This window comes from Parasteatoda tepidariorum, chromosome 6, assembly GCF_043381705.1.
Source record: "Parasteatoda tepidariorum isolate YZ-2023 chromosome 6, CAS_Ptep_4.0, whole genome shotgun sequence".
NCBI classification, from domain to species: Eukaryota; Metazoa; Arthropoda; class Arachnida; order Araneae; family Theridiidae; genus Parasteatoda; species Parasteatoda tepidariorum.
The window spans coordinates 55020694-55033630 of NC_092209.1; the positions used below are offsets into that span (position 1 = coordinate 55020694).

At 26.8% G+C, this 12937-nt stretch overlaps 2 protein-coding genes across 5 annotated transcripts in view; one reads left to right on the plus strand and one right to left on the minus strand.

Annotated features, from left to right (window-relative positions):
* The window catches only part of LOC107436366 (Golgi integral membrane protein 4), a 27910-nt gene extending 26527 nt beyond the window's left edge, over positions 1-1383 (plus strand). For all 4 annotated transcript variants that reach the window (XM_016048057.3, XM_071182395.1, XM_016048058.3 and 1 more), the window contains exon 12: positions 826-1383. In XM_016048057.3, the coding sequence (XP_015903543.1) occupies positions 826-888 (63 nt within the window). In that variant the 3' untranslated portion in view covers positions 889-1383. The remainder of the gene's footprint in view (positions 1-825) is intronic.
* Positions 1384-8800: 7417 nt separating this feature from the next.
* The window catches only part of LOC107436365 (uncharacterized), an 8382-nt gene continuing 4245 nt past the window's right edge, over positions 8801-12937 (minus strand). Inside the window, exon 3 of the mRNA XM_016048056.3 lies at positions 8801-9828. Within this exon, the coding sequence (XP_015903542.1) occupies positions 9278-9828 (551 nt within the window). The 3' untranslated portion in view covers positions 8801-9277. The remainder of the gene's footprint in view (positions 9829-12937) is intronic.

Genomic DNA, 12937 nt, shown 5'->3' on the forward strand with positions numbered 1-12937 from the left:
TATAACCATGCAACCGAAACATTTAGCCGTTGGAAAATTAGAATAAAAAGTTATAAATAGATTTTTGTTTTCGATTAGAGGCGACAGTGAATTTATATGTCTGCATAATAATGAAATAAAAAGAAAGTATCCGTTACATTGATCTGGAAGAGAAGAAATAAATATTTTATGTTTGTTTTAAAAAGATTAAGTTTGTGATTTATTTTAAATGTAATTCTATTAATAAAAATCAGCTTAAGTAATGAAAGATAATTTTAAAAGATAGAAAATAAATATGTGTATGCCAATTCTGGCATCACAGACTCTATACAAAATATTTTATTTTATCATTTTTTACCAAATTCTTCAGTTAAAAATGAAGTGGACATCATCATTAGTTTGTAATTTCAGATCTATAACTTTAAAAGGCGTGGTTTTAAATAATTTTTTATAAATTTTTTTTTTTGCAGAACTTATTTTTAAATATTTACAAAAACACGACCCTAAACAAAAGAATTCAATTTCTGTGTTTTAGATTCATGAAATTTATAAGTAAATATTTCACAAACTGTCTAGACAAACCAATGGTTTCCTTTTTTTTTTTGAAAAATTTTAAAAACAAGACCCGATTTTTGCTAATTTTTAAAATTAGGAATGTATTTTTACAATTACGCAAAAACTGAACCCCTCATTAAAAGTTCAGAAAAATCTCAGTATTTATAACAGTGTACGAAACAAAAGGGTTTATTTTTCTTATTAAATCGTTAAAACGGATTCTACTGTACTAATTTCTTCCCTTTTTTTTTAACTAAATAAATAACATTGTATTAACTTTTTTGTTTTTAGGAAAATCCAGATAACGGTGATAATGCTAAAGAAGAAGAAGGTGTTATGGCTGCACCCAAATAACTTATACTTTTTGTTTGCTAATTATATTGAACATAATGACTCACTTTTTACAAATTTAAAGGTGACAATTATAATTGTTGTCATGGTTGAATTTTATGCACATCTGAGTGCCTATGAACTAAGTGTTTTCTGTTATAAGATGACTTAACACAGTGTAAATGAGTATTTAACAAGCATAGGATTATAAAAGATCTGTGTGTAGCTTTTTGAAATTGCACACCAATTCGCATTTATCTTCCTCCATAGTAAATCGTGGCTGGTTCCATAAACAGATTTGCTTTACTTCAAGATATTCATATCTAATATCCTTTGTAAATAATAAGTCCTTATTTTGTAAATCCTTTCATTGATGTCTTATTCAGAAATATATGAAATCTGTTTGAAAAGGATAATTTGTTTTTGCTTAAATTTAAAAAAATACTAAATGTGGAATGATAATTTTTGTTGTTGTTTGTTTAGTGCTAGTGGTGTACAATATATCACATTTACCTAGTAGATTCTTTTTTCTCTAACCTCTAAAATTATTTTTATTTTTAAACTGTTCTAACTATAATTTCTAAACTATAATTTGGCATTTTAACCTCTAAATTTTAACAATCATCAGATTAAGAAGTATGTTGAATTAATAAGTTTAAGGAAAATGTTACAGCATCAGCAGTTTGTGGATCAAATTTGAAAACTGTGATAACATTATAATAAAAGGTTCATCAACTTTTTATTAAATAATTTTTTTTTCCTTCTCAAAATGTTATAAGTTTGTTGTATTTCTGAAAACATATTTTATAGTGAAATAGTTTAGTCCTTGACCGTACACCTTCAAATCTTTTGGAAAAAAAATCTGCATGACTTTTTTGATTTAATCAGAATCTACAATTTTAATTTTTTCATTGAACTTTGTTAACTTTATTTTCCAGAACTACTAAAGTAAATTAAGTTTATTAATAAAATTACACCAAATAATCTGGTCAAATTGACCAAAAACTCAACATTGTTTAGCATTTGAGTTACTTTTAAGGAGAAAAAAAAAACAAGTGAAAAAAAGTGTAAAGAGGAAGTATATTGGTTTAGGTTCATTAAAGTACCCTTTAAAAAATATGCTTTTTAACGCAGTGGATCTAAAGTAACTGAAACTTCTTAGGTCCAAGATAATAAAACAGCTTAAAAAATATGTCTCACATATATGTGTGAAACCCCCACTTCTAACAACTATTTTTTAAGATTTACGTAAGTGACCCTTAAGCAATTAAAAGTTAAGTTAAAATAGTATGTGATAAATACTTACTATTAAAAATACCTATTTCATACTTTATACTATAAATTATACTATTATTAATACTACTAATACTTATTACATCACATTCATTGAATGGGCCAGAAAATTGGTCCTATATCATAGTGCTATAAAGTCTGATTAAACAGCATACCGCAGTATGCTCTACTCTGATGGCCCTGGTCTGCTCTGGGTGCCATGCTTGTGTCACTCCAATCGGTAGCACTTTTTCTACAACTGACTGTTTTTGCTGAACCTGATGTGTGCTTGAAATTTAGTATTATTTAAATTTATTGTCAATTAAAGGTTTTTATTTTTAAGGAACAAAATTAACAACAGAAAATTGGTTATATAATATTTACACAGATAACCACTATCTATATATGTATATGTCAGGGCTCGAAAAAACTCAGAAATTTTGCCCCCGTCCCTGAGAACGGCTTGTCCAACAATGTACCCGTCCTTCTTTAAAACTAACCCGTAGCTTCTAAATAAATAAAAATAAAATTTTCTCTTATTTATTACAAACATTTATATAAATTACACAATGAATTAGTAGTTACTAGGATTACGTTATACAGTAATAAAAGAATTAACGGGATTTCTAGATTTGAGGGTCATTTTAGAAGTGAGCTGCTAGACTCTTGTAAGATAACAAAAATCGAAAATGTATCACGAACATTAACAGGAAAATGGCCGTCCTTGCGGACTTTGAATTCGAGAAATTCTTTGTCCGCGGGGAATTTTTGACCGCCGAGGACGGACTGTTTTTTGAGCTCTGGTATATATATATATGTATAAATAACTATATGACTGTACCATGATGTAGTTTTATTCTTCCTAAAAACTTTTTTTTTTACTTCGACTTACGAGTTTTCATTAATAAATTTGAAATAAAAGCGCAGTGATTTTCAAATGCATTTTTCTACGGAAATAATGTTTTACAAATTGTTAAAACAGGAGCTGTTTCTACAAAGATTATAGTAATAATAAATTTTATTACGAATCATTATCCAATTAGTATTCAATACTATTTGTAGAAAACAAAGAACAAAAATTGTTTCAATTAAAAATTAATTAATTAAAAGAATATGGTTATTTGTAAGATTTACAAATTTTTAAATTTGCTCTGATATTTTATATTTATATACTACTTTCTTGCAGGATTGGAATTATTTTTTGTACTAAAATATCTTTCACATTAAAAAAAGATTGTTCATTTTTATTTTGCAATTTAAATTTTTTAATTAAAATTCAATTCTCTTTATAAAAAAAGGTAAATAAAAGTAATAACTTTTGTGAAGCTATGTTTCTCTTATCAATAACCATACATCTTTGATGCAACTGTTTTCATTGTAAGACCTCATAATAAAATAATCAATTATCATTGGATGAAACATAATTTACTTTTTTTGACAGCGCAATATATGTGTTAAGCGCAATTTGAGCCGTTGTAAGGATTAAATGTGAATTACTATTTGTGAATTTTGAAATATGAGAGAAATTGAGAGTATTATGTAGATTATTTATAAACAAGTGTGCAATTTATTATTTATTAATGCCTTACTTTATCAGATTTACTGTATTTTTTTGTGTGAAGAAATGCAAATAATACAGTTATTTATTTTGTTCTATATTACCTGAAAATAATAGACCAGCTTATAATAACTAAAATTAATGTTTATTGCTTCATACAATTTACTTTGTGTTAATTGGTGTTCTTCTGCTATAATTCTTGATTGTCATAAGTATTAGGCTTGTTAAAATTATTTATTATTGATTTTTTTTTAATACTACTTAATGATCCTAATAATATTACTTATTTAAATAGCCTTAATTTCAACTTTACTGATACATATACTAGTTGCTAAAAAGTGCACATTTATAGTTTTGAACATAGCAATAATGTGGTGTTAGATACTAACCCCTTTCACAGATTATTGTTAAATAAAATCACATAAATTATTGATAAAGTTTTATCTGTGAACTTCAACAATAAAGGTTTATTTTATATTACATGAAAGGTTAGAATTTCCATGGGTCTTGGAAATATCAAAAAATATATTTAAAAAAAATTTATTTTAAAACAAAAAATTTTATTTTTTTTAATTAAATTTTTTTTGTTATAATCTGAAAAATCACCAACCTTAGAATTAGTTAGTACTAAGTAGTTAATAAAATTAACAAAGTTAGTCTAATATTGGTTAAAATTATTTATTGTCAATTAAAATCCATTAATCGAACATAAGGCTTGTATGAAATGTTGCAACTTTAGCTTCATATTGTTTTTTATACTTGCATATTGAATTAAAAAAAGAGAGTTTTATGATAAAAAAATATTATACAAAACTGCAGTGTCTTACAAAAGAATGTTGAAAACTTTTTGGATAGCTCTTGAAAACTATGATTATTTTCTGAAATTGTATGTGAACCCTATAATGTAAAGGGCTTATTTCCCCCCGTTTTTTCAAACATTGTATTTTACACACAACTAAAAACAAATTAGTATTCTATGTGGATAAGACAGGTTTATGTGACTTTTACTCGCAGAACGCAAACGATAAGAAAGAGGCATACAGGTGGTGAATACTTATAGTTTTTCATTTGGGTGCAAAGAGGTGGTGTGTGCATGCTAATACAAAAGTATGGAAATTTTCCTCTCCTGTGTCTCTTAATTACCGTTTGCCTCCTCAGTATGTGGCCTGCCTAAATTCAATCTGTGAAAGAGGTACGAGTAGTCACATTATTGCTATAATTGTGGCTATTTACAACTCTACAAGAATTTTTCATTCATTGATTTGAAATGCATATATATATATGTATTTATTTTTTTGAATTTAATTAACCTAGATACTAAGCATTTGTGCTTTTCAGTTATGCAGTACAACATTTTTGCTATTATTTTTTGTTCCAAAGCAATTTTGTTGCTTTTTGTTACATTGTCATGTATGACAACTAGTCTTATGTTACAACAAACAAGCACATACAGAAGCACAATATTCTCTTTTTATACTTTTGAAGTGTTTTATTATTATTATTATTAAACCATTGTTGCACTCTTTATAGCAAGGCATCAAAATTTTGATCTATATATAAAATAATATCTCAAAGCAAGAGTAGACACCTGTGATAAAATTTTTTGGGGATCAGTGTTCAATAGATTTTAGCTGTGATTTGCTTCCATGTTATTGTTGCTTCCATAATATTCTATCTTGTAGCTTCCATTTTTTTTCCTTTTGGAGCAAATTTTGTATAAGTTCTGGCAAATTATTGTTTTTGCCATTTTTTAAAAGTTTTCCAAAATACCAGATTATTATTTGTTGCTTAAATACACATTTCTGTTATCCTTTATCAAAAATTAAATTTAGTTTTCTAATTATACTTATGCATGTTATAAATTTTGAGCTATTCTAATTAACCGAGGTGATAAATATCAAGTTATACTAAGTTTACACCAGCAAATTTCAAATAAAATATGTCACAAAAAATTTTCTGAACTCAAAATTAATAAAAAATAAATTTCTCTGTGGTCACATATTTACCTAAAATATTTTTGGCCAAATTGAGAAAAGAAAAAAAAAAATTGAGGTCTCCTAAAATGGTTTGTAACAAAAAATTTTTAGGTATAGCTACAAAAAAATTTTAATTTCCGAAATTTCTTTTTTTAATGATGCACCCTAATGTTAAAATTGAACAACTCACCAAGTATTAAAACTATTACATTTAAATGAATAACAGTGTAAATGATATGCATAAAAAAGGTTTTCTATAGAATGTTTTTCTTGAAAATGTTTCATGACAAAACATTTCATTCAACATCTCATTTTCATTTTTTATGAATGTGTCAAGATTTAATTTATGCCTTCTCAATTGCTTAGAGATGATTAAACTGTTCTTCATTTGTGTGAAAGTATAATTTTTCTTACAAATTTATGTTCCTTCAACCAATTTTACTTCATATTAAAAAATCTAGAAGATTTAGCTATTATGCATCATAATTTATTTCTTATTACAGTATACTTTCAATTATACAGTATGCTCCAATATTACAGTATACTTCTAATTATGTGAACAGATAGTTTGAGTTTGACATGGCTTGTATAAAAAATATATCTTGCTGGGAGGTGGAAAAAAAACTTATCAGCAGAAAACAAGTTTAGGCAAAGCATGATGGCGTTTCACGTTATACAAGGAATACCTTCACCTTGAACTTGGATGATTTACGTTTTTGATTAAGTAAAAACTAAAAATATTAATTTGTTTTAAATACTGAGAATCCTGTAATAAATTATTCAAAACGTTATTACAGCCAAAATCAAAAAGTGTTTGACTTGAAAACAAATTTTTTAATAAAAATGTTTTTCTTCTTCTTTCAAGCTTTATCAATAATGATATATGTTTTAAAATTTATAATCAATTAATAATAATTCAGAAAAAGCAATATTCTTTCTAGTGTAACTTTTTCTACTGCAAAATTAATGATTTTGAATAATCCATGTTTTAAGTGTCATCCTTTCAAGCAATTCCCTCATTATTCGACAGTATACTGAACTTGAAATGAATTTTATAACTCCCATTTTTGATCAAATATTAGCATTTTCTAGAAATCAAGTTGAACCAGCATTTGCTTTAAAACTTCCAGCCATGTTTGTCTTGCCATGTTTTTTTTATACTAGTTTATATTGTTCTATCTTTCTTGTAATGTCTCTGACAAGATTTTCAGTTATCTGAAAAAATTTTACTGTGTGTAGCTTTGCTGTTGTTTTTTATGAATTTAAATGCACTCTTTTTTTGTTTTTTAAAAAAAATATATATTGTACAGTTGAGAAAAAGGGTTAAAATTATTGTAAAATAAAATCATTACATATTGGTTATTTTTGTGCCATTTTTTCTCTTTGTTCTGGGAAAATAATTTTAATAATAACTTACAATAGTATAGTTAATGAAAAAAAAAAATACTAGTTGTTTCAGGGTAAATTACATTAATTTCTTTAAGCCTTAGCCTTTGAACCACGTGAATTTATCACTAATTGCTATCAAAAGTTTCTCATGCAATGAACTTTTTCAAGTACTTCATGTTTCCTACCCTGTGTAACAACTTAGCATTTTCATTTAGTACAGACACTCAGTTGGCATAGCGAGCTTAGTCTTTTCCCATCATGGACTCTGGTCCAGGTTTAATTCCCGCACGTTGCTAAAATTTTTGTGTTTGACCAGACTGCACAGTTTCTAATTGTATCTTAATATTTTGCAGCAACTCTAATATAATGTCCATATAAGTTTTAAAACTGGAAAAGACCATGTTCTGTTGGGGAGTTTGGTGCAGAGTCTTGGCAATGACCATCTGTCCTCTGATCTGAATTGTGGTCAGGGACCGGTCAAGACAGATTCATGCCCTAAGCCCACCAAATTTTCCGGGCCCCTTACAAAATATTTTGAAATTAAGTTACTGAAGAGTAGTCCTAACAATAAAAAATAATCTGTTGAACTGCATGATTCAAGAGAGACATTCTGAGAAATTTTGAAAACAGACAATTGAAGATTATTTTTTCTAAGATAAAGTTTACGTACCTATAAATTAAAGCAAAATATAAAACAACAAAACAATGTTATATTAAAATAAAAATAGTTTGGTGGCCACAAACAATTGAAATCAGTGAGTAGCTGAATAATTTTTTTTTATAAGCAGTAATTATTTTTGATTTAGTACTTACACCAGCATAACGCTAGCCCACCTTTCATTAGACTTTTTACTAGTTTTTGAGGCCCCTCAGAAATTGTGGGTCCCAGGCCCATGCCTATTGTGTCTAGGCTATAATCAGACCCTGATTGCGGTAGTGTAGGGAGCACCTCCGTAAGTATTGCCTACAGATTATCATAAAGGATGAATCCCAAACAGTCGCCAATAGCTGTAACTACAGTGCAATGTTAAGAATCATCTAGTACAAATTTCAATTGGTATAATTATTTGCTTTTCACTTAGGAAAGGCCTATCATGACTTATCACTAAACATTATTGTAACCATTTTTATAAAGTATTCTACAAACATCCACATATCAGCAGTAACCAGATTATTGTTTTAAAAATTTTGCGAAGATGAACAACAAAAGTTCTTACAAAATATCTACGTTTTGACTTAGTGTTTGAAAATATGAAATTGATCTACCACTGTTGTAATCAACTTCTCATAAAAGTAAGGGTTTATGAAATTTTAAGTAAGAATAATACTCATTATGGTGTATTATTTATTGTTTTGTTAAAAGTTTACAAAAAGAATGGAGTCATTCTATATGATATGCCAGAAAAGTCAAAAATTTTTTTGCAGTAGTGCATAATTCTCTTTAGCTATAAGAATTTGTGTAAATAAGAATATTAGCATGAATAAATTCAGCATGTTTTAACTTTCTCAAAAAGTATTAAATAAAATATTTACTAAAATTTAAAGCTTTTCTACTGAAAGTAATTAGCAGTCTTAATGTTCAAGTAAAAATGAAAGAATTTAAGACATCTAAGCAAATGCATTCAATATTTTTTTTTTCATTCAACGACTGATTATTGTATTTATTATATTTCTTTTGATCAACATAATATAGTTAGATATTTTATGAAAACAACTCTAGTTTTGAAACTAAGCACAATGCTTTAAATTGATATTTTTATTCAAATCACAGATGGTATTTACAATGCGTATATGATTATGAACTTATAAAACATTCATATAAAGTACAATTTATTTATGTAATGATAGAGAAAAGGCATGTGATAAAACAATCTATGATTATGGACTTATTAAACATTCATGTAAACTACAATTTCTTTATGTAATGATAGAAAAAAGGCATGTGATGAAACAATCTTTTCTAAAACACAAATTTGTGTGCTCTCTCTTTCCAAAGCTATTTTTTTACAGGAGTTGGAACTACTAAAAAAATTAAAGGACTTGTGAGATTTTTTTTTTTTTATGTTGAGTACAAAATTTACCTTTAGATGATATAAATAAAAATGCATTTTTCTTCCGTAATAATGTCTTATTATTTTATCCTTAACATTCAAAATCAAATTCATTAGTTTTGTTTATCAGATTTCAAACTAAATGCCATAAAATATCTAGTGGAAAATTATTCCTCGGGTACCAGTAAGCAATTGTCAACAATAAAGTTTTCCAACTTTATTTCTTTGATTATTGCTTTCGATCCTTTATCAGCACGTTGAATCACTGCGGTGCCATGAACGTCAATATCTTCATAAAAAGTTTTTTGTTTATTGCTGGCAATGCTGAGAACAGCATCCCCGCTAAAATGGACATTAGCAATTTTCTCTACCAATCCAGAATCTTTTACATCTGTGGCTATTTCAATGTCCTCAGATCGAGCTGGATTGTTCACTATAATTCTGCCAATGTCGTTGTTTGATATGAGGTCAAGGATTCTGAAAACAGAGTTCGGTGTGACAGTCTGGAATGTAAGTCCGAAGCCTTGAGGATGGCTGTCTGACCAGAAATAGTTTTTATTGTTGTTCAAATTGTTGCCGCTGAAGGTCAATCTCTTGCCGTAGCCTAAACCAATGCTTTCAAGGGTTAGGCCTTGTCCGTGAAAAAGGTACTCTTTTGTTGAGTTTTTTCTCACCTTGTATTGGAAACCAGGAACTATATTTTTGTCTATGTATGTACCTGAAACAAAAGAGAAAATCAGTTTTTGTTGGCAATTTATACAAAGTATGTTTGAAATCGAGCCGACCGGACTTTGTAAGGGTCAGGGAACTGGCCTTGCAAAAGAAAGGTTCCGTGTTCGAATCCCGGACAAGGCATAGATGTTCTTTCATTCTCTGTCCTTATTGTGGGAGCAACGTTGGCCCACCTAATATCGTGCCCCTGAAAGAGTGGCCAACAAATTTGCCCTAATACGCCTGAATTGACGGATTGTCTACCCAGGTGGGCTTTGGAAAAAAAAATATTTGAAATCAACAATTTCGATTTTTATGAACAATTTCCCCTTTTATAGAGTAAAATATTAAAAACTTTAAAAAAAATTAGTTTTAATTTGAAAAATTAATAATTTTTTGCAGTTTTCTTTTATTAAACGTTTGAGATCTACATTAAAAAAAGTCTCTTTGTTTTAAATTTTTAAAATTTCTCTACTCCTAGCATTGCAACTATTATAAAGGGTATTTGGTAATCATCGCTCTTAATATATATTTTTAGAATCTTTGTCAAAACTTATTTTCAAATTTTGCACACTTTAGGAATCACATATTTGTAAGAAATGAAATTATTATGTTAATCTGTCTGATCGATTTTAAGGAAAGAGAGATAAAAGAAACATCAAAAAATAATTTGACTGCTGAATGAAATTAAAAAAAAGTTAGCTAATCACCGACCACCTCCTTACAATTTCCTTCCAAAAAATTGAACTAATTCTTTATAAGAGTTAAGGAAATGTATCGAACAAATTTGAACATAAGTTGTTTCTATTTTACCGATTAAACAAACTTGTGCGTTCTTTTAATGAAAAAAATAAAATTTTTCAAATTGAAAAAATATGATTTTTTTTAAAAAATAAAACTTGAGTTTAGAAAACATTTATTCTTCCAAAGATTTGTTTAAAAGAAAAACATAAAAGTTTATATCCAGTTTCCTATATTGAAGAAATTATAAGAACTAAGTAGTATATATATATATATTTATATATATATAAACTGGGCAGTGGTGAACTGCGCTCAGTAATTGCCTAAATTATGACCCCCACCCCTAACAGTATGCTGATTGCGCTTCTAGTTGGTTATGCTTCTATGTAGGTCTCTCTGCTCATTGACATGCGAAGGGTGCAATTTATAAAAGTCAAGCACTATTTTGGCAACCGGCTTCTATTTGGCGGAGAAATGTATCAAAATATATTATGTCAAGTTATTAAATTTGAGATATTTCAATCAGGATTAGATTTACAATTAGATTAAAATACATTTAAAAATGCTTTATTTAAGCATTAATCGAACTATTCTCTGCTTTAAAAACTTACTCTTTTTTTTCTTTTATTATTTTTTCCCACATATGTTTATAGATATTTTAATTTCACAATTTTTCTCACTAATTTAGTATAGGACAATATTTATGCCATTAATTTATATATACTTTCCTTCTGATTTTTTTTTAATAAGAAGAGGTCTTCTCATACAACTTACTACTTATCACTTTAAAAATCTTTTCAACATTTTCATTTAATGATAATTTTAGGGTAAAATGCATAGATTTTATGAGAGTATAATCATTAGCTTAAATATTTTAATATATTAATATTTACATAAATCTTTGTCTAATTTATTGAAGTTAATTAGTTAGATTTAACAGCCTTAAGAAAGATTTTTTTTAACGATTTTGTTTACTTATCCTGGGATGTATAGCTATGCCTAAGAAAATTGATGCTTAAATATTTATCTAAATATGTACTTTAATGTGTATATTTTTCTATTTTAAATGTAAACCTTACATTTAATTTACGATGCTTTTAAGGAAAACATTAATATAAAGTCTAATTATTTTGTCTATTTTAATTTTTTTCTCTCGCTTGAAATTATTTTTAATTCGTTCTTCTTTGTAACTTTGTAGTAAATGTTTTATTCTAAGCATCTTAAAATTAGTTTTCTACATATATTGAAAATCAAATTTTTGCTACAAAGTTACAGAAAACAAAACAGAAAGAATTAGTTATAAACCATTTCAAACGAAAAAAAGAAATGAATGAAAAAATTCAACTTAAATGTTTTTCTTTAAATACATGATAAATTAAATAGAAAAATAAATATAAAAGAAAATTAAATAGTATAAAATAATAATATAAAATTAAATAATATAAAATAAATTAAATAGAAACGAACACAGTTTTTGTAACATTAATTATGAATTAATTTAGAAAAAAATTATTAATATAAGTTTCAAATATTTCACTGAAGTATAATTAATAAATAAATTCTTTAAAGTAGGAATTTCGAAAAGTCTAATTTAATTGATAATGTAAGCTTATTAAGGAAGTCGCTGTTGATATGCATGCAAATTATTATGTTTCAAAATAGACTATACGTGAATAAGTGTGATATGAAGCTTTTAAATAGTAGTTTTTTATTTAATATATTTAAAATAATTTTCTGGTTAAAAGCATATTTCAAGTACACCCATTTACTTTTTTGCTAATTAACATTCAGTGCTTATTGAATACGTAGATAGAGTGCATCAAGACTTCCTCAGACTAGAAAGACGTGTTTATCAGTTATGTTTTCTTATCTAAACTAATTATTTTTCAATAGGTAAACTGACAGAAATCCCGATTTTTAACAGTCATTACCAGGTTGAGCCTGAAAAATATAATTGTGATTTTTTTAAACTCAGTGATTAGTTTGTAATAATATAATAATTTGATCTATTTTAGTATGAAATATCAACTATTTTAGTTCTATTTCTATTAAACAATAGTATTATTTACATCTTTTATCAGATGCTTTGAATGGTAAATTTTAAAAAATTCAATAAATTTTGTTTTAAAAAAACATCTAATTCAAATCAAATGTGAACAATTTTGGAGTAAAAAAAAGGTTTTGCCAACCATGACTTCTGGTCAGAGTTGTAGTCATTAACTTTTTAGTGTAACGGTAAAAATTCGAACATTTTACGTGGAAATCTTTTTCAAAAAAATAATATGCAGAAGTTTGGTTAATATAGACTGGTTTAAAATTCTTTGAAATCAAAGTTTTAAATATTAAAGTAAGGATTTTACAATTTAATTAAAATT